The sequence below is a fragment of the Spermophilus citellus genome, assembly GCF_964194105.1.
Source record: "Spermophilus citellus genome assembly, chromosome: 18".
In the NCBI taxonomy this organism is placed as follows: domain Eukaryota; kingdom Metazoa; phylum Chordata; class Mammalia; order Rodentia; family Sciuridae; genus Spermophilus; species Spermophilus citellus.
Genome location: NC_138200.1, coordinates 41,784,588 through 41,806,480, shown reverse-complemented (window position 1 = coordinate 41,806,480; position 21,893 = coordinate 41,784,588). Strand labels below are relative to the sequence as shown.

The 21,893-nt window shown below is 40.9% G+C and overlaps 2 protein-coding genes across 4 annotated transcripts in view; both read right to left on the bottom strand.

The window, feature by feature from the left end:
- LPCAT2 (lysophosphatidylcholine acyltransferase 2) overlaps window positions 1–21,893 on the bottom strand; it is a 69,136-nt gene that overhangs the window by 4,729 nt on the left and 42,514 nt on the right. For all 3 annotated transcript variants that reach the window (XM_081274611.1, XM_081274612.1, XM_081274613.1), the window contains 2 exons: window positions 4,292–4,390; window positions 89–224 (listed from right to left, as the gene is read on the bottom strand). In XM_081274611.1, coding sequence (XP_081130737.1) covers window positions 89–224; window positions 4,292–4,390 — 235 coding nt within the window. The remainder of the gene's footprint in view (window positions 1–88; window positions 225–4,291; window positions 4,391–21,893) is intronic.
- Window positions 10,861–11,721, bottom strand: CAPNS2 (calpain small subunit 2; the record flags this gene model as incomplete). The annotated part of the gene is made up of 1 exon (XM_081274615.1): window positions 10,861–11,721. The coding sequence occupies one exon, from the start codon at window positions 11,719–11,721 to the stop codon at window positions 10,969–10,971; it is 753 nt and encodes a 250-aa protein (XP_081130741.1). The 3' UTR covers window positions 10,861–10,968.

The following is a 21,893-nucleotide window of genomic DNA, read 5'->3' as shown; positions in this document are numbered from 1 at the left end:
ATAAGGTAAGGGAAACACTGCCGTATGAGCCTCGGTTCATGGTCTAGACTCCCTCCGAGTAAACCAGGAGCTCCTACTGCCTACTCACCATAGGAAACAGAGTCTCCTTGGGCAATCTCCTTGAAGAGACCAGAAACATCGAGGTTGGGCAGCCCCAGGGAAGCCTGGAGAATGGTAGAAAACTCTTCCTTTGTTATATAGCCATCCTCATCAATATCAAAGAGCTGGAGGAAAAATGAAATAAAATATAAGACTTTGCTCCTTGAGCCCTTGAGGTATGGAATGATCTTAGAAAATAAACTCTAATAATTCAAACATTCACGGTGCCCGGGCAAGATATATGAATGAAGAAAGTTTGGGCTCAGCTACTCCAACACTTATAGTAGTAGAACCAGAATTAAAATAGAGGCACGGGGACATGTGAATCCTGTGGGGAACCTGATGAATCCACCCAAAGAGGTCCAAGAAGGCTTCCGGAGGAGTTGATATTAGAGCTGACTCTCAGAACATGAGGAGATGTCCCAGAAGATGTTAGGAATGGCAGGTGACTGCCTGGGGCTCAAGTCAAGGGCCCGAGAGGCAGATCGCGATCATGGTAGATATAAAGCGTGTCACCTAATCCTGCAGACGACGATGGAGGGCAGGTGAACGGAAGGCAGACTTGGAAGTGGGGTGTGGCAGGAGGTGAGTGAGGCTACCGACAAGAAAACCAATTAAGTTTGGGGTAGATAAGCAGGAAAGGCAGAAGGGGCAGAGCTGATAAGCAGCAGAGACAGGACCTGCAGAAGAGGTGTGCAGACGGAGAGGAAGGCTCCAAAGACGTCTGAGGCGCTCTAGGCGGGCAAGTGGGTGAATGCAGGTTATGTGACCCCAGAGAGGGAACGCAGAAGAGCAAGGAGCCAGCGAGATCAAGAGCTGGACCTGGGCAGGTTAAATTTGAGCCAGTGAAGCCAGGAGTAAATGAGGGATTCAGATACTGCTTTAGGAGGCTGGTGAGGCATGAGCTATGAATTCAGTGAGAACTGAAGCCGTGGGTGTGTCTGTGCTTACCTGTGGCGAACATGCAGGTGGGCAAAGCCCTGGGACAGCGGCAGGCGAGGTGTGTGAAGAGCAGAGAGACAGACAGATGGAGAAGCAGACATTGGAAGGAGATCAGGAAGAAGAGTGCATAGCCTGGACGCTAAGGGAGGGTTTTCATGCTGGGGAAAGAGGTTCTGATGGTGGTAACGGCCACTAGAGAAAAGTGCTGTAGAAAGATCAAGCAGGAGGTAAAAAGGTTTGCTCGGATTTGGTGATGGGAAGACGGCGATGGCTTCAGTCCACAGTTTCAGGGAACTGGAAGCCACGTGGTCCTGGGAATCAAGGGATGGACAGAAGAGAAAGGCAGCTGGCATGACTGGGTCTTTAGGAAATTAGCAGTAAAGGGTGGAGATAACTAGGTAGCAGCCAGGCACAGAGGGAGGCTGTCTTCAGGAAGTCAGGCACAGGTACATTCATGGTGGAGGGAAAAGGCAGCCGAATGGGAGAGGCTGAAGGTCAGACACAAAAGGGGGCAACTGAGAGGCAATTCACGTCCCAAGGTCCAAATCATCTCCTAAGACTTCAATGGGGCCAGCACCGACTCTTCACAGGCACTGACCAGAAGTTTCCAGATCATTCTGCATGTGTTAGCTCTTAACCGCCCCCCACAGTCCACGTTCCGTGAGGGCCACTGTCAGCCCCAGCTACAGACAGGAGAGAGGGAACCCAAGACACTTAGGCACCTTTTCCCAAGTCACACAACTTGTAAGTGGCAGAGCTGGCTTCAAATCCAGGCAGATAAGTTCCTGCTGTTGAGGCCTAAATAAGGTTGAGGTTAAAAATAAGATCAAAACCAGAGAAAATCAGGAAAAATATGGTATGAAAATTATGAAAAGAACAACAGGCTCACAGCGAGTAGTGTTCTAATCGTTCACACACATGGGGCGGGGCATAACTTCTGGTCCCCAGAGCTGACAGCACTGGATTCTAGGCCGTTTCCCACACTGGGCTCTTGACCAGGCAGGAGATGGTTGGAGAGTGAGAAGTGAATCAGTGCCTGAAGAGCCCCGGTCCTTATGCACCTTGGACTTGGGACGGTAACTGCGGGATGCAGTGAGGCCTTCCACTCCTGAGCAACCCCCACAACTCCTCTCCACAGCCCCACCCCTGTCACATGACGTTGTGGTGACCCTCCCTCTGCGTAGGCTCCCTTCACCTCCTCTGCCTCTCCCACACCTACCCAGGTCCCTCCCTCACCATGGCTCCAGCGTCTCCCTGCTCCAGCTCCCAGACTGATGGGAAACCCGCCATCTGTGCCCTGGTGCAGAGTCTGACACCCTGGTTTCTTCTGGGGGAATGGTACCCCCACACACTGTACAGAACCCTGTAGGACTCTGTATCCACACGTCCCGACTCTCCCACCAAACACGTGGCCCAAGGCCATTCAGACCCTCCCTGGAGGATGAAGTATGAACTGAGCTGCAGCCTGTTCACTTTAACTACGGTGGTGCCCAAGGGAGGGTTCCCCAGGGCCGCAACAGTGATAGCTGCTGGTGCCCAGCTCTGAGCACTCCCTTTCCACTCCCTGACCCTACAGCTAATGCCACTGTGGTGTCGGCCAGCCTCTCTGTCACTCACCATGAAAAATTCCACTAATATTCTATCTCTAAAGGTCACTGTGAAGGTGAAGTAAGGTAAAAGACAGCAGTTACTGTGGAGGCAGCCCAGGAAAGGATGGGAAAGGGTCTTGTGTATAAAAGGATCCTGCTAACTGAGAAACAGGAGTATGTAAAAACATCTCCCAAACAAACACACCTGAAAACAAAGGTTAAAGAAGGATAAAAAACAAACAAACAAAACAACAATGTGAAGCATGACTCCTCCTTACTGGAAAAAAGAGCTAACTATAGCTCTAAGTCTTCCTTTCTTCCCTCCCCCACCTCCAAACCAAAGTCTAGGCTAGACAAAATTCTCACGACTTCTTTAAAAACAGTAATTACTGTACTTAAGGGTCAAATTTTCTATCAGGTCTTTCATTGGTAAACCAAAGGTGACTCTTTGCCCAGCTAGACTTATAATTACACATACAATCCCATAACAGAAACAGAACTCTCTGGATTGGAATAAGTTAGTTATGTGTGTAATTTTAGGGTTTGATGATGCATAAGTCTATAAAAGCTGAAGGTTTTAAACTTTTTCTAAAGTTCTGGCCCTTGCCTTATGACCATCTGCTAAGAATCAACCACTTAGGTTGGTTATAGGCCCCACAGTTAACTGAGTTTAAACCAGCACAGGATAAACAGTAAGCTCAGGGAAGCTGTTATCAATGATGGAGCACATGAAATTCCTGAGGTTTTCCTTGGTGGCCTCCAAGACATGAGAAAGAGCTCTGGGTGGCAGAGCCCTGCCAGGAGTCACCGTGCGACAGCCTTCTCAGATACAGTCAGGAAGAGAAGAGCAGAAAGTGGTCAGAGAAGGTCCACAGCAAAAAGCAAAGAGCATGCGTGAGTGTCCATGCCCACAGCGTGGCCAGCCAGGAGTGAGACGGAGACTATGCTTCACCCACAAGGGGATCACACAAGATTGGGACCCGCAGGAAACATCATGTGCAAATACAAACACTGAAGCACCTTTACTCTCACAACGAAACACACCTCTCAGTTTCTACTTGTGAGTGGAAAATGAAGTCTGGGTCCCCACAATTCATACTTTCATCAAGTCCTTCTGGGGGCCAGGGACACAGATTTTACTCATTTGCTCCAAGTTAGATCCCTTGTCTCCATGAAAATAATGTGCTAACACAGGAAGGTGGGAACATGAAGATCCATGAGGGTGTCTCTGACATCACGACAGCAATGTGAAGTCCACCTCAGCTGCCACTTAACATATTTCTGACATACAGAATGAGAAAATAAGGGCAGGTCAGAATTTTCCAGATAGTGAATCAGAATGACTAGTGACAAATGGTATTTATAAGCCTCACTTGATGGCTTCAAAATGGAAATACTGAAAAGAAATAATCTTTAAAGTTAATTTGTTAAATCACCCATTCTTCCACCTAGATGTTGTTTCCTAGCTGCTTCCATTTTTGCTTAAACGAATGAATACTTGTGTTTTCTTTATTCTCAGGAGCAACTGACTTAATCACATTATTCTCCTGTAGATGTCACAGTAGATCTATAAACTCGCAGGACAGATTCACTGATTTTCAGATAATACACTTAGCGTCAACACTTGTTGACCAAGGTGCTATCAGTGGGGTTGACAGTACCTTAAATGCCACCTGGATGATCTCCTCTGTGTTGGCTGGGTGACACAAGACGGCCAGGCCAATCACGTACTCTCTGAAGTCGATGGTGCCATCATGGTTCTGTGAAAGGACGGAGGAAATCGATTAGGCAGGTCACTGTTGAAATACTGCTAATCATGTCACACGGTGAAATTGAAATATGCCACACATCATCATGGTGCCCTGAGCCTGTCTGGAGGAGAGTGCCCACTTGGGTGGAATGACAAGCACGTGGCCCCGTCATTCCCAATTCAGAAGAAAATTGCATTTCCTATTTATCAATAAATATAAGTATTTTATTAATGAGGCCATTTACTGTGGCCCTCCAGCATCCAGTGTGGGTCCCCAGCTCAGTCTCACCTTGACGGGCTCCCCTGTGGAGGCAAGGTCTAGGACTGCCACACTTAGTGCGAACAAAGCACTAATTTCACCATTACAGGTGCTCCTTTCAGGATGGCCAGCACCAAAGGGTCACCAAAGGGTGTTGTGGGCTACTGAGCAATCTGCCACATCGAGAAAATGGGAAGGGAAGGAAAAGGTAAACGAGGCCTGAGTAGAGGCTATATTCTTCCTCTCCTTCTGCTTTAATTTGCAGTAAACCATCAGCAATTGGAACAAACTTGGGCAAACTGGAAGAAACGGTTCAATAGCCCCTTGGGAGAATCAGGTCCCAGAAGATCCTGTGTTTCCAAGCCAATAAAAATGAGCTGTAACTAGTAATGATACACCCCGGAGGGCAGTTCATGATAGCAACATGAAAGAAGAATTGCTCATTCCATTCCAGGCTGTGTGAACACACAGTCTTCCTTACACTTTCACCTGGACAGGAACTCAGAGAGGGTGAGGACAGAAGAGAAAGCTCAAGACAAAGACAAAGCAAAGAGGGATGAGGCGGAAACCGAGGGAGGACAGACTGGAGAGAGACTGGAGAAGGAAGAGGGCTACGAGAAAGGGAAAATGAGAGCAAGAGAGAAACCTGGAGAGAGGGAGTGAGAAGAGGGGAGAGAGAAAAAACCCGTCAACAAGTGCAGTGATTATGTTTCCAGGTATTAGAATCATTTTGGCAGCAAAACCTTTAAGTAATAAATTCTCAGAAACACTGTGAGCCAGTAAGAACAGGGCTAGAGCCTTACTTCATTTGGTAGATTAATAAATGATGTTTGGCAATGACAAGAAGGTGATGTTGGACTGTGACTAAGTATCTGCACTTCAATCAAGAGCTCCTTAATGGCAAGGACTGTGTTCTTAGTGTGGCAGTGTATTTCCATTGCCTACACACAGACAGTTGCTAAAATTAAAAAAAAAAAAATTACTTTTTTCTCATCTGTCCTTACCTACCACTCTGAGATCAGAAATTCACTTTAAAATGTATGGCAAGCATTCTTCATCGGGGTTTCATGAATGAACTTGAGAAAGGAGGAAGCTGTGGAGCATCTGAAAAGGTGTATGCACATGTTTTTTAAATATGTATTTTTTTAGTTGTAGGTGGACACAATGCCTTTATTTTATTTTTATGTGGTGCTGAGGATCGAACCCAGCACCTCTCGTGTGCCAGGTGAGTGCACTACCACTGAGCCCCAGCCCCAGCCCCAGCCCCAGCCCCAGCCCTGTGTGTACATTTTTCTTAGGGAAAAATCTGGTAGCTTTCATAAGCTTCTCAAAATAACTAAGGCTCAAAATGTCAACAATTGCTTTCACCATATTGCTTTATCTTACTGCAGGGTGGAAACGAAAAGGAATGATAATTTAATTTCACTTTCCTACTAGAGAAGATAGAAACAGAGGTTTCAAGATTTCCCTAAAGTAACAGGGTTTATTCCCAAGATGAAAACTCAGGTCATGTGACTGCCATATTTGTCTGGAAGGTAGACAAGTAGGGAGCTGTCTTTTTTTTCTTTTCTTTAATCAAGTTTATTGAGGTATCTTTTACATTCAGTAAAATGCATCCATTTTAAGTGCGTTGTCTGATTGACACATGGTGCCCCCTGGCAGCCACCAATCAATACTAACATTACATCCCCTGAGAAGTTTCAGGAGGTGGTTCTAGGGAACATAATTTCCTTCTAGGGCCACCACCGTTCAATTTTTTTCTGTGCACCATGGAGGGCTGTTTTTAAGGAGTCTTAGAGATTGAGGGGCTGACCGAGTCATAGCCATATAGCCGAAAGCTTTCGGTGGCTCTTCCCACTAATCAAAACAGAAGTCTTACATAGAAGTTCTGAAGAATAGATCTAAAAATGATGTACAAACGCTTAAATTACAATAATAGATTGCCTGCAGGATTGGAAATACTCCTTTGAATTTACTTTGTACCTCTATTATGAGATATCCAAATTTTTACCCACACTCCCAAACCTTATGCATAACAGAGGTCAAGAATAGGATCTCACTCTGAGGGAGAAGGGGAACAATAATAGGTCCTCGCTATTACCATGAGTCACAGAACAAGGTAAAATTCTAGACCCTTAATTTTCACTAACAGTCTCTTATTTATGAGTAGTTTTGACTGACAAAATTATATTAAGGTAGACCCTTGACTTAGTCACATTAAAAAGTCTATGGAAGTTTTCTTTCTAGCAATGTTCAGGGGAAAAAAAAAAAACAGCCACGTAAATTATTCTAAGGGATCATCTTAGTGTATTATTTTATATAAAATAAGACATTGCAAAGTTTCTAATTTCATAATAAAACTTGGAACTGGAAGGAATTTTACAAATCATCCAATTTCTTCATTTTTACTAATAAAAAAAACCCTGAGATATATATTTCTCTTCAGGTTACAAAACTCACTATTGCTCTAACTTCAACTATAATTTAGGTAGTCTGAATGCCAGTCATTCAAAATAAAGCAAGTGGCTTGATAAAATATATTTAAAAACAGATAAAAAGTTAATAGCAACATACACCGATTTTTATACTTATGAATCAGTTTCATGACACAAATTAATTCATAAATCTATGGCTCTATCTTTTAAATACTTACCAAGTTCCCTTGGAAGAATTATAAACTTAATAAAAACATCTAGACTTGAAAATCTTTTCAGGGCCATATTTCAAAGAAAGAGACCAGCTATTTGGAGGCAGTCCCTAACCCATCTATAATTTGTCCCAACCTGTCGCTCAGGTACAACGCAGAGTTGGAACCAAGGAGTTACTTTGAGTCATTGCAAAAAGATGTGTGACAAAGCTCCAGGACGTGGGCCTCATCCCCTTCCTTCAGGTCAACAAGATCAGATCAGAAATGCCCGTGTGTCACTGTGAGCCCCTCGCCACCCAGCTCCTTCCATCTGCTTAGCTTCCAGGGCCAGAGGAAGGTTCTAGGCTGCTTGTTCATTTACCGCCCCTTCAAGGAGTAAATGGCCTGATTCTCAAGTTTCAATTCTCTAAGGTTATTTCACAGTTGGACTTATTCAACGTTTTTATTCATATGGGATAAGATAATCTTTATAACTTTTTAAGTCTAGCAATATTTAAGGCTATGTTTGGTATACATTTGGCAATGAAAAACTCCAAAGAATAGGGACTATTTTCATTTTATTGTGTTTTTATAATTGATATAAAATTGTGTCTGCATATAGAGATAATCAATGTTCTCAAAGTAAGTTTAAATGTTTATATAAAACAGATTTTACCAGCCAGCAGCCAATAAAAGTCTTCAAGTTGTTGAAGGTAAACTACAATTCAAAGAAATGGTATCATTAAAATACAGTAAATTCTCAGTTATCCAAAGAATCAGAGAAGAGAAGTCTGTTTACTGGGATTGAGTCTGTTTCTACCAATTTTCTTGGAATTAAATATTTTTAATTTACTTAGCATTAAAGCAAACACTTTAAAAAAGTAATTCTGGAAGTTCTTCAAGATCAATACACATTAACATCAGTACCCTGCAGTTGCTTCCACAAATATTTTTTACGTCCCCATTCTGAGTATTTGTGCAATGCTGATAAGATTTCTGACTGAGATTGCTTTGATAGTCAGCTTTCCAAAACACATGCAGTGCTCCTCAAAAATATTTAAAAAGTGACCTTGAGGATGACGTAGGAAATTTAAATGTTTTTGAAAGTTTGCGGCTCTTAACCACAAAGCTCCCTGATCCTTTCCCTGCTTTATCGGGTTGAAGAATTTAGTGGATTACATCAAGACGAAGTTATTGTTTTCAAAATCACATGGGATATTTTGAAATTGAAAGTATAAATGGTACAACTTCACATATTTTATCACTAGTTTCAATTTACTACATTGATTAATATTATAAATTTTAAAATAATGGAATAGATACACCAAAGACCTGCGTCTTAGGCTATAGTAGTCTTCCATATAGAAATGGACAAAGTTTTAAAACACTGTCAATTAATACTTCTTCTAACATTGAAAATATTCCTCCAAAACATAAAAGATTAAATGAAAACTAAGAAATTCAATCACTTAGGTTTGGACTGAAATTTTTAGTAGCCATGCTGGTGACTACATACAAACTTACACAAATTTTACCCAAACTTAGAAAGAACAGAAAATACACTGGGGTTACTTCAGGATGCTTTCCCACCTGCATGCTGGAGAATCATAGGCAATCCCTCAACATGAGGAAGAGGGGAAATAACACCACCACTAATGTGAGATGATTGTCTTACCTTTTAATAAAGCAGTTTACAATGATGTTTGAAGCAAAAATTTAACTACACATTGTCCTTCCCACAATCATCATGTGGGAAAATTCAATTAAAAACTTGAAATATTTTGAGTCCTTAGAAGACATCTTGGCAGCCTTTTCCTTTCCTGGCTGCTCCAGACCTGACATATTCCTGGCTTCTTCTCGAATATTAATGTGTGGTTGCTGGCAGCAGCCTCATGCTTATATAACCACACCTGGTCTAAGTAGCTTACCAGACCAAGTTGAGTTATAAGTCCCTTGAGGAAAGTGGACGTGCTCTCTGTGCTTGGCTCAGCTCAAAATTACATGTGTGTGGTGTTTCATAAATATTAAATGATGGTGATGATGGTGAGCACCCAGGCCCAATGCCAATCTCTCTCAATTTCTTTGGGGATTTCTAATAGGCCAGTTACATCACTGCAACAGTTACAACTTTCTTCTGAATGAGTCAAAGGAGGACCCTGCGAAGAAGCCTGGGATAGAGGGAATGCATTAAAAAACAGCAGCAGAAGGGATGGGAACCCATTCAATAGCAGCCAGGGGAGCTGAGCACTTGCAAATGCAGCCTGTCTTGCTGAGCAGACTCACCAGGGGATCCTGGATTCTGCATACTCCACTCTAACAGCCTGTATCCAAGTTACAAAACCAAACTAAGGGTCATGCTCAAGAAAGGCACAACTATCTCACCTCCTGGGTGGCAATTTGTCAGCATCCTATCTTCCTTCTCCTGGACGTAGGCAACACTGACTTTCCTGTTTGGCCTGTTTTGGCTGAGAAAGATTTGAAAACTATTACAAGGAGACAGCGTACTACAAAGTAGCAGTTAGGGCTGTCAATCTTGGCTGCTCCTCAGAATCCCCAGGGGAGCTTTCAGAATATCCATCTGCACGCCCCACCTCTAAAGAGACTATTTTAAGGTATTTGGAGTTGGGCTCAGGCATTAGTATTCCTAAAGACCTCTCTTAGTGAATCTAAACTTCATTCAGTCAGGGCTGAGAACCACAGCAACATTTGTTCTCTATATTGCTTCATATTCCATTTAGCTAATTACTATTTGTTTTCTTTGTTAGTTTTTCCCCCTGCCTACAGTTTTAAGATAAGCAAAAGAATTTTCCTTGCTCTAAGGTAAGGCAAGACATGACAAGCACTGTCTAAGATCAACTAGGCACGCCTAACTTTGCATGATGTACATTTAAGAATGATCATTTTGATTCATTAAGGCAACTGAAGACATTTTTGAACTATGGGCATATCCTTTTATTCCTCAATGCCCACGACTTTAAAATAAATAAATATATATATATATATATATATATATATATATATATATATATATATATAAAATAACCCTAAATTGCTCTGTTTCTTTTACTAGAAAATAGAACTAAAGAACTCTAGAATTTTAGCATCGTTTTTTTTTAAATCTACCTTTACATAAAATCCCTTAATTTCACATTTCTGAATCTGTTTCTATATAATTAAATAGGGTTCCTGGAAAGTACCTTTTATTTTTGTACATAATGAAAAGACCAGATGTGAAATTATGAGAAAAACAGATTTTAAACTTCTCTCCTTCCATTTTTAAAAGAAAATATACCTCTGGAGTGCTCTGTTAATTTATTTCAGGATTAAAAAGAATTTCATTATTAACAACAGTCACAACAAGGACAAAGTTCCAAATGGCTGGAATTCATTCGCCTAATAAGCAACCACGCCTTAAATTCTACTCCACTAGAACTCCCCCCACTACCTCCCCACTACATACATACATCTGCGTACACCTGCTATCTCCCGGGCTGATATACGAACCACTGAGCAGTTTTCATAAAAAAAAAATCTATTTTAATTAAGGAGCTAAGGGTAGCCCGTTATCAGAAATGTGCAGGGCTCCTAAGAGGGCTCCTCTGGAAGTGACAGCTGTTGGGCAGGGTCACAGCAAGCGTGGACAGAGTGGCAGGACCTTCAGCAGTCCTGTCCTTCAGGGAGCCTCCTGGTTTCTCTGCCCACTTCAGGAATACATGGTCAGCTGCAGCCATTCTTGGATGGACACCTGAATCAGGCCATCTGCATCTCTGTCCAGGGACTTGAAGGCACGGAACATGGCGTCCAGGCGGACCAGGCAGCTGATGAAGTCGTTGAAGTCCATGCCCCCGTCCTCGTCGACATACCGGCGGACGATCATTTGGTAAAGCTGTTCGTTCAGCTGGAAGCCCGCTGCCTGCAGAGCTTCCCGCAGCTGGGACTTCCCCAGGGACCCTGAACCGTCCCTGACGTACTGCAGGTAGACGCACTGCCACTTCTTGATGTTGTTCCACAGATACTTGAACTCCTCGAAGCCCAGCTTCCCCGTGGTGTCGCTGTCCATGACAGACACGATGCTGCGGCAGGTGTCCAGGCTAAATCTGGCGGTCTTCAGATACTTGTGCTTAGCCAGGACTTTGTTGAGAATGTTCATCAGGTCAGTGGCACCCACCTCCATGTCGGGTCCAGCCAGCTGCGCAAACTGGTGCCGAAAACGCCTCACCTCCTCGCTCTCCGAGGCTTCCACGGTGGTGAAGTGCTGCTGGGCGGGAGGCGGCGGCTCCGGGGTATACTGAGCGGCAGCAGCCTCGCTGATCAGGTTCACAATGCCCCCCACGATCCCGCCAAGGCTTCCTCCTCCTCCTCCTCCTCTTCTCTGGACACCTCCTCCAATGAGACCTCCAAGAGCTTCTCCAAGACCTCGATCGGCCCCCTCCAACAAGGCCTTTGCAAGAAACATGCTTTCAACAAGCAAAAGTGTAAAAAGTTCAGCAGCGTTTATCTCCTACACCTGGGAGACGGTATAGGGAGAGCGGGGGTGGAGCGCAGGTAGCTCAGGTGTGGGAGAACTGGCTTTTCAGACCTGCTCCACAGCACCACGCCTCCCCTAGGGAAGTCTCATCCCCACCTGAAGTTGCCTGATGCCACCAGGTCCTAGCACCTGCCATACTTTTAGAGGGCCTCAATAAAATTGTTTTTGACTCTTCCAGATAAATATTGATACATTATAGTACTGCCACACGAGAGTATTTTACAGAAAAAAATGTAAAACTATACATTTCTACCTGCCATTGCTTTCTTAGTTCTTTTTCTCAGCACCTGAAAGGCAGTATGCAGTTTCCCAGGAGGAGAAGGTAAATGACTCAAAGAAATCATCGATTTCTTTTTCTAAGGGATATTTGTTATAAGGGGAGTGTCAAAGAATTATTGAGCATTGGAAAGATACTTACCAATACCCTGACTAGAGCAAAGATTTTCAAAGTCCAATGTTCTTAAGAAAAACCTGGAAGAGGGTTTTTAAAATGCCAGGTGCCCAGGTCCCACCCTCAGACATTCTGATTCTGGAGCCCTGCTTGGGCGGGGTCCATGATTATTTGGGGATTTTAAAAAAGAGTTCCATTGACGGTACATATCTGTCACAGCACCCAGATCCAGAAACGAACCTCACCAGCACCCCAGAAAAAGCTTCTTTCTTCAAAACTTCTTTCTTCTTATTCACCTCTGCCAAGGTAACTGATATCCTGACATCTAGCACTATAAATTAATTTTTGCATCTTAATGAAATAATATAGTATATACTTTTCATCTTCAATTCACTCCTCCTCTCATCCTAATTCTACCTCCTATCTCTATGAATTTGACTACTCTGTATGGCTTATAAAAGTGGAAGTATGTAGCATTTGTGTCCTCTTTGTGACAGGTTTACTCCACTTAATGTCTCTGATGTTCACCCATGTTGTAGTATGTCTCAGGATGTCATTCCTTCCTGGGGATGAATGATATCCCATTGTGTAAACATGCCAAGCTCTGTCTTTCCATTCATCCGCTGGTGGACACGTGGGCTGGTTCCCTCTTTTGGCTATGGTGAAGAATGCAACTAAGAACATGGGTGTACGAACACCTGTTTAAGTCCCCAGTGTCAATTCTTTTGGGTATGTGCCTAGAAGTGGAGTTGCTAGAGGATATGATAATTCTATTTTTATCATTCTAGGGAACTCCCATACTATTTCCCACGTTGGCTGCAACATTCTGTCTCCCCCCAGAAGCTTGATGTTGAACATCTTTTCTCCTGCTTACTGGAAATTCGTTTTATCTTCTTTGGAGAAATGTCTATTCAAATCCTTCGAACATTTTTAAATTTTTTTCTTTGAATTATTATTATTGTTGAATTGTAAAAATTCTTTAATATTGTGGGTACTGATTTCTGATCAAATATATGATTTATAAATATTTTTCTCCCATTCTGGGGGTTACCTTTCTGCTCTGTTGTTCTTAGATGCGTAAAAGTTTTAAATTTTGATGTGGCCTTTTGTTGTCTGTGCTGTTGTTGGTAATATATCCAAAAATCATTGAGAAATCCAGGGTCATGAAACTTTTACAATCTGTTTTCATCTAAGAGATTTATGGTGTCAGTTCTTTTGACTCGTTTTGGGTTAATCTGTTTAACAGTGTTTTAGTCAGTTTGGTTTTTGTTGTTGTTGTTGTTGCAGTGACCAAAAGACCTCACAAAAACAATGTAGAGGAGGAAAAGTTGACTTTGGCTCACGGTTTCTGAGGTCTCAGTCCTTAAATAACTGACTCCATTGCTCTGGGCCCCAGGTGAAGCAAAACATCAGGTAGAGGGCATGGAGGAGAAGAGCAATTCTAGACATGGCAACCAGGAAGCAGAGAGAGCTCTGCTCATCAAGGACAAGATAAAGCCCTAAGGGCACTTCCCCAGTGATACACTTCTCCAACCACGCCCCACCTGCCTGCATTACTGACCACTAATTACTATCATTGGATTAATACACTGATCAGATTAAGGCTCTCACAACCCATTCATTTCACCTCTAAACTTTCTTGCATTTTCTCACACATGAGTTTTTTGGGGATGCCTCATATCTAAACCATAACGTGGTATAAGGTAACTTCATTATTTTGCACATGGATACAGTTGTTGAAACTCCATTTGTTGAAGACTGTCCTTTCCGCATTGAACAGTTTTTGTACCCCTGTTGAAAATCACTCTATCATATATACAAGGGTTTATTTCTGGGATTTCTATTCTATGTTATTGGTTTATATGTCTCTCCTTATGCTTGGACTATTTTGATTACTATAGATTTGTAGTAATCATAGTTTTGATATCAGGAAACGTGAGACCTCCAACCTTGTTCTTCTTTTCAAGATTGTTTTGGTTATTTCTAGATAACTTGAGCTGTAATATGTATTTTATAATTGGTTTTTCTATTTATTTTTCTTTAAGTGCTTCTTCTCCTGTTTTTCCAGTTTCCTGCCTGAACCACTGCTTTCTTCATAACGTCCAGATTCTTCCGTGGAATCTCGCCAGTCTCACAGAAGGACAGCGCTGCTCCTCCACTTGTCCTTGAAGCTTCTTCCCCAATACACTCATGGGAACATAGAGAAACACTCGATCTGTGAGGTGATACTGCATTTGTTTTCCAGGTACAGGAGATACAGCCTTTGTTCCCAGCAGCTGCTGGGCCAATGAAGGTGGAGTGGAAAAGGAGTCCCTATTTTGGTGTGTTACCCCTGGTCTTCAGGGCTCTGGAAATTGGTCCCCTTGCTGGGCCCTGGGAATCACTCAGACACCAGGACTGTGGTTTTTCTATTTCTGTAAAAAAAAAAAATCATTGCTGGAATTTTGTTTTGGTAATACTGGCATCTTAAAATATTAAGTCTTCTAACTCATGAACATGAAACGTCTTCCTATTTATTTGTCTTTAATTTCTTTTAGCAATGCTTTGTAGTTTTCAGTGTACAGGTCTTTTAACTTCTTAGGTTTATTCCTAAATATTTTATTGTTTTTGATGTTACAATAATGAAATTGTTTTCTTAATTTCCTTCTCATATTGTTCATTGTTAGTGTATAGAAATGCAACTGTTTTTATGTAGTGATTTTATATCCTGCAACTTTGCTAATTCATTTCTCAGCTCTAACTTTTGTGTGGAATCTATGAGGTTTCTTCAAATACAATCATGCCACCTGTGAACATGGATAATTTTGCTTCCTCCTTTCTAATTCACATGGCTTTTATTCCTTTTCCTTGTCTAATTGTGTTGGCTATGATTTCTACACTATGTTGAATAGAAAAAGAGAAAGTGGATTTAGTAGTCTTGTTCCTTGTCTCAGAAGAAATACTTTTGATCTTTCTCCGCTGAGTCTGACATTGTCTGTGGGATTTTCATATATGGCATTTATTATGTTGAGGAACATTTTTTTCTATTCCTAGTGTGTTGAGTGTTTTTATACTGAAAGGTATGGGATCCTGTAAATGCGTTTTCTGCATCAGTGAGAAGATAACGTAACAATGTGATTTCCCCCACTTCCTTCTCATAATGTTACGTATTACTTGGGTTGATCTTTACATATTGAACCATTCTTGCATTCTAAGAGTAAATCCTATTTAATCATGGCGTACAATTCTTTTAATATGTTACTGATTCTGTCTGCCAGTATTTTGTTGAGGATTTTTATATCAATAGTCATATGGAACACTGGTCTATAGTTTTCTTTTCTTGTAGTATCTTTCTAGACTATGTTAATCAGGGTAATGCTGGCCTCACAGAATGAGTGAAGGGATCTGGCCCCTAGCTTTTCTTTTGGGGGAAGTTTTTGACTACTGATTCAGTATCCTTTCTAGTTTTACAGGTCTTTTCAGATTTTTTTTTTTTCTTCAGGATTCAGTCTTACTAGATTGTGTATTTCTAGGAATTTGTCAGTCTCATCTAAGTTATCCAATTTGGTAGCATATAGTTGTTCATAGCACTTGCTTATAATCCTTTTTATTTCTATAAAAATTGATATTATGTTTCCTCTTCTATTTCTGATTTTTTGGCTTGCTTCCACACTTGGATGCTTTCTTCAACATTACATGTGAGATTTGATTTTCTATTTTTTTTTATTGATTATTCAAAACATTACAGAGCTCATGATATATCATCTTTCATACATTAGACTCAATTGGGTTTTGAACTCCCATTTTTACCCCAAACACAGATTGCAGAATCACATCTGTTACATACTCACATTATTGCATAATGGCATATTAGTGACTGTTGTATTCTGCTGCCTTTCCTATCCCCTATTATCCCCCCTCCCCTCCCCTCCCCTCCCCTCCCCTCCCATCTTCCCTCTCTACCTCCTCTGCTGTTGTTCAATTCTCTCCCCTTTTTCCCACTCCCCCTTGCCCCTCATAACCTCTTATGATTTTGTGTATCATTGAAGGTCTCCTACCATTTCCATATGCTTTCCCTTCTCTCTCCCTTTCTCTCCCCCCATTCGTCTTTGTTTACTGTTAGTCTTTTCCTCATGCTCTTCCTTCCTGTTCTGTTCTTAGTTGCTCTCTTTATATCAAAGAAGACATTTGGCATTTGTTTTTTAGGGCTTGGCTAGCTTCACTTAGCATAATCTGCTCTAATGCCATCCATTTCCCTGCAAATTCTATGATTTTGTCATTTCTTAGTGCTGCATAATACTCCATTGTGTATAGATGCCACATTTTTTTTTATCCATTCATCTATTGAAGGGCATCTAGGTTGGTTCCACAGTCTAGCTATTGTGAATTGTGCCGCTATAATCATTGATGTGGCCGTATCCCTATAGTGCGCTCTTTTAAGGTCCTCAGGGAATAGTCCGAGAAGGGCAATAGCTGGGTCAAATGGTGGATCCATTCCCAGCTTTCCCAGGAATCTCCATACTGCTTTCCAAATTGGCCTCACCATTTTGCAGTCCCACCAGCAGTGTACAAGTGTACCCTTTTCCCCACATCCCCTCCAACACTTATTGTTGTTTGACTTCATAATGGCTGCCAATCTTACTGGAGTGAGATGGTATCTTAGGGTGGTTTTGATTTGCATTTCTCTGATTGCTAGAGATGGTGAGCATTTTTTCATGTACTTGTTGATTGATTGTATGTCCTCCTCTGAGAAGTGTCTGTTCAGGTCCTTGGCCCATTTGTTGATTGGGTTATTTGTTATTGTTTAATTTTTTGAGTTCTTTGTACATTCTGGATATTAGGGCTCTATCTGAGGTGTGAGGGGTAAAAATTTGTTCCCAGGATGTAGGCTCTCTATTTACCTCTTTTATTGTTTCTCTTGCTGAGAAAAAACTTTTTAGTTTAAGTAAGTCCCATTTGTTTATTCTTGTTATTAACTCTTGGGCTATGGGCGTCCTATTAAGGGATTTGGAGCCCGACCCCACTATATGTAGATCGGAGCCAACTTTTTCTTCTATCAGACGCAGCATCTCTGATTTGATATCTAGCTCCTTGATCTGGAAAGGGGTATATATCCCCCAAAGATAAACTTAAAATAACCCTTTTTACTCTAAACTTTTTAAATTTGGATTCATCAGGGCTTAGTGCTGTGGAAAGACATTTGTACCCAAAAAATGCACATAAGCCTAAGGTACTTTGGAAGGATATTCTAACAGGACAATGGAAAGGTCCGGACCCAGTGATAGTCTGGAGTTGGGGCTCTGTCTGTGTTTTTCCACAGGAAGAACAGCAGCCGATTTGGATTCCAGAGAGATTAACCAAAACAATTTCTACAGAAAAAGAAGATGATTTGACTCAAATCCATAACAGCTGATATCCAGAACTCCAGCTTGGCTATTCTTACATCTGCGACAATGATCAACCAGGATGCTTTTTTCAATATCTATTTTATTATTGCTTTTTCCCACATCATAAAGTTCCATTTTATTTTTGAGCTCATACAGACATAAATTAATGTTTTTCTGATCAGTTTTATTTTTTGACTATGGAGTTTTTAAACATTGCAATGGAGATTTCACCTAGATAAATCTACAAGGCCTTTACTATTGTCTTATATGTTGTATGTTACGTGTGCACATTTCTGTTTTGTGTGGTATGTCTGTATGTACGTATGTCCATATATCATATATGAGGAGCACTCATAAAAATATGGATCCCAATTTTTTTTTATTATTCACGTGATTTTAATGGTTTAATTTAATTTGGGTAAACAGCTGTTGAAGACTGTTTTAAAATGTGTACAAATAAGCAGGTTAACAGATCTGTTTGTCTACTTTCACCTTTCCTTTTCATTATATTTAATAATTCTGTTCAGGATAATGTAAATTGTTCTAAAAATTGTTTTCTTAATACCTGTTGAAATGTTACATTTTTTTCTTTTCTTAACATCATTGTCAATCCCTATTTTCATCCCAGTGCCGGTGAAGACAAAGATGAAACCAAACTACAACTTCTTCAGTAATTATCAGAACAAACTGTATAAACTGATGCATCAATGAATAATAACTCAACAAGTAATGCTCAATCACTGAGTCGATTTATTTTGGGAGGATATGGACATATTGATAGATTCCTCCACTTTGAACTGCTTACAAAACTTGCCTGGACTATGTATCACTTGTATGCATTGTGCTCTATTTGTTGATACAGCGAACTATGGAAGTGCTGGCGTATCTTTGCTGATGTGTCACCAGTGATGCAATTTTTCCTAAAGAGCCGTCTATTGACTTGACTTGATGTCGTGGCATTTCTGTATCCTCCTCCCTTCTACTAGTGATGGTCTAATTTTGGGGGCCAACTGAGGTGAGGCAAAGAACCTCACCCCCCCCACACTGGTGCATAGGCCTATCCACAGGTATGGCTATATACTGGACCAGTAGTCAGTGACGGGTATGATTCAGTTGCAGTGGTATCAAACTAAGACAGGAGGCTGACGCCTAGAGGTCAGTTTTCCGATGACGGGTAAGAACCATATGTTGAATTGGACATACCTAACAGGCACAGTCCCTAGCCACATTGCCTGTTGCTTAATTTAACAGAAGGGGGCAGATGCTAGGAGCCACAACCAAATAATATGATGCATGGCACTTTTGGTTGTAAGGTGACGCCAGCTAGCCATTGAGATGATATGATTATGTTAAGATTTATATTCATATGGAAGTTGGACTCCTGCTGTTCACCTTGGCCTGCTATGGGACTCATGTTACGGGACTCCTGGAGAGTTCCCATTGGTTGGGGAAGGACAGTAGGAGGGAATTCCGGGGGAGGTGCTGGGCTCCGGTTCCGGTAGACGCAACCGCGTGGGTGGACCGGTTTGCTTGCCGGGCACGTACGGAGTATTGGCGGCATTTTCAAAAATAAAGTTTTGTTCCTGCTTGAGTGGCTCGTGATTCTGTGCCCAGCTAGACTGCGGCATTGATCCATTTTCAGTTAACTTTTGTGGATGGCGAGAGAAAGGGATTCAATTTCATTTTGTTGCATATGGATTTCCAATTTTCCCAGCACCATTTGTTGAAGATGCTATCCTTCTTCCATTGCATGTTTTTAGCCCCTTTATCAAATATAAGATAGTTGTAACTTTGTGGATTAGTCTCTGTGTCCTCTATTCTGTACCATTGGTCCACCTGCCTGTTTTGGTACCAGTACCATGCTGTTTTTGTTACTATTGCTTTGTAGTACAGTTTGAACTCTGGTATCGCTATACCTCCAGATTCACACTTCCTGCTTAGAATTCCTTTTGCTATTCTGGGTCTTTTGTTTTTCCATATGAATTTCATGATTGCTTTATCTATTTCTACAAGAAATGCTGTTGGGATTTTGATTGGCATCGCATTAAACCTGTAGAGAACTTTGGGTAATATCACCATTTTGATGATGTTAGTTCTGCCTATCCATGAACAGGGTACATTTTTCCATCTTCTGAGATCTTCTTCTATCTCTCTCTTTAGGGTTCTGTAGTTTTCATTGTATAAATCTTTCACCTCTTTTGTTAGGTTGATTCCCAAGTATCTTATTTTCTTTGAGGATATTGTGAATGGAGTGGTTTTCCTTATTTCCATTTCAGAGGTTTTGTTGCTGATATACAGGAATGCCTTTGATTTATGCGTGTTGATTTTATAACCTGCTACTTTGCTGAATTCATTTATTAACTCTAGCAGCTTTTTTGTAGACCCTTTTGGGTCTGTTAAGTGTATTATCATGTCATCCGCAAATAGCGATAGTTTAATTTCTTCTTTTCCTATTTTTATGCCTTTAATTTCTTTTGTCTGTCTAATTGCTCTGGCTAGTACTTCGAGAACTAAATTGAATAGAAGTGGTGATAGAGGGCATCCCTGTCTTGTTCCAGATGTTAGAGGGAATGCCTTCAGTTTTTCTCCGTTTAGGATGATGCTAGCCTGTGGTTTAGCATATATAGCTTTTACAATGTTGAGGTAAGTTCCTGTTATCCCTAGTTTTTCTAGTGTTTTGAACATAAAGGGATGCTATACTTTGTCAAATGCTTTTTCTGCATCTATCGAGATGATCATATGGTTCTTGTCTTTAAGTCTATTGATGTGGTGAATAGCATTTATTGATTTCCGTATATTGAACCAGCCTTGCATCCCAGGGATGAATCCTACTTGATCATGGTGCACAAGTTTTTTGATGTGTTTTTGTATTTGATTTGCCAGAATTTTATTGAGAATTTTTGCATCCAAGTTCATTAGAGATATTGGTCTGTAGTTTTCTTTCTTTTAAGTGTCTTTGTCTGGTTTTGGGATCAGAGTGATGTTGGCCTCATAGAATGAATTTGGAAGAGCTCCTTCTTTTTCTATTTCTTGAAATAGCTTGAAAAGTATTGGTATTAATTCTTCTTTGAAGGTTTTGTAGAACTCCGCTGTATACCCATCCGGTCCAGGGCTTTTCTTGGTTGGTAGTCTTTTGATGGCTTCTTCTATTTCTTCCTTTGTTATTGGTCTGTTTAAATTGTGTGTGTCTTCCTGTCTCAATCTGGGCAGATCATATGCCTTAAGAAATTTATCGATATCTTCACTATCTTCTATTTTATTGGAATATAGGGTTTCAAAATACTTTCTAATTATCTTCTGTATTTCTGTAGTGTCTGTTGTGATATTGCCTTTTTCATCCCGTATGTTGGTAATTTGAGTTCTCTCTCTTCTTCTCTTCGTTAGCATGGCTAAGGGCCTATCTATCTTATTTATTTTTTCAAAGAACCAACTTTTAGTTTTATCAATTTTTCAATGGTTTTTTTTGTTTCAATTTCGTTGATTTCTGCTCTAATTTTAATTATTTCTTGTCTTCTACTACATTTGCTGTTGTTTTGCTCTTCCTTTTCTAGGTTTTTGAGGTGTAGTGTGAGTTCATTTATTTGTTGGTTTTTTCTTTTTTTGAGGAAAGAACTCCAAGAAATGAATTTTCCTCTTAAAACTGCTTTCATTGTGTCCCATAGATTCCGGTATGTTGTGTCTGTATTATCATTTGTCTCTAAGAATTTTTTCATCTCCTCCTTTATGTCTTCTGTAACCCATTGATCATTCAGTAACATATTGTTCATTTTCCATGTGATGTAGGATTTTTCCTTCCTTCTTTTATCATTGATTTCCAATTTCATTCCATTGTGATCAGCTATGGTGCATGGTATTATCTCCACGCCTTTATACTTACTAAGAGTTGCCTTATGGCATAATATATGGTCTATCTTTGAGTAGGATCCATGTGCTGCTGAGAAGAACGTGTATCCACTTGATGATGGTTGATATATTCTATATATGTCAGTTAAGTCTAGGTTATTGATTGTGCTGTTGAGTTCTATAGTTTCTTTATTCAGTTTTTGTCTAGAGGATCTAATGGCAAGAGCAGTGTGTTGAAGTCACCCATAATTATTGTGTTGTGGTCTATTTGACTCTTGAACTTGAGGAGAGTTTGTTTTATGAACGTTGCAGCTCCATTGTTTGGTGCATACAAATTGATAATTGTTATGTCTTGTTGGTGGATGGTTCCTTTTAACAGTATATAGTGTCCTTCTTTATCCTTCTTGATTAACTTAGGTTTAAAGTTGATTTTATTCAATATGAGAATGGCCACTCCTGCTTGCTTCCGAGGGCCATGTGAGTGGTATGATTTTTCCCAA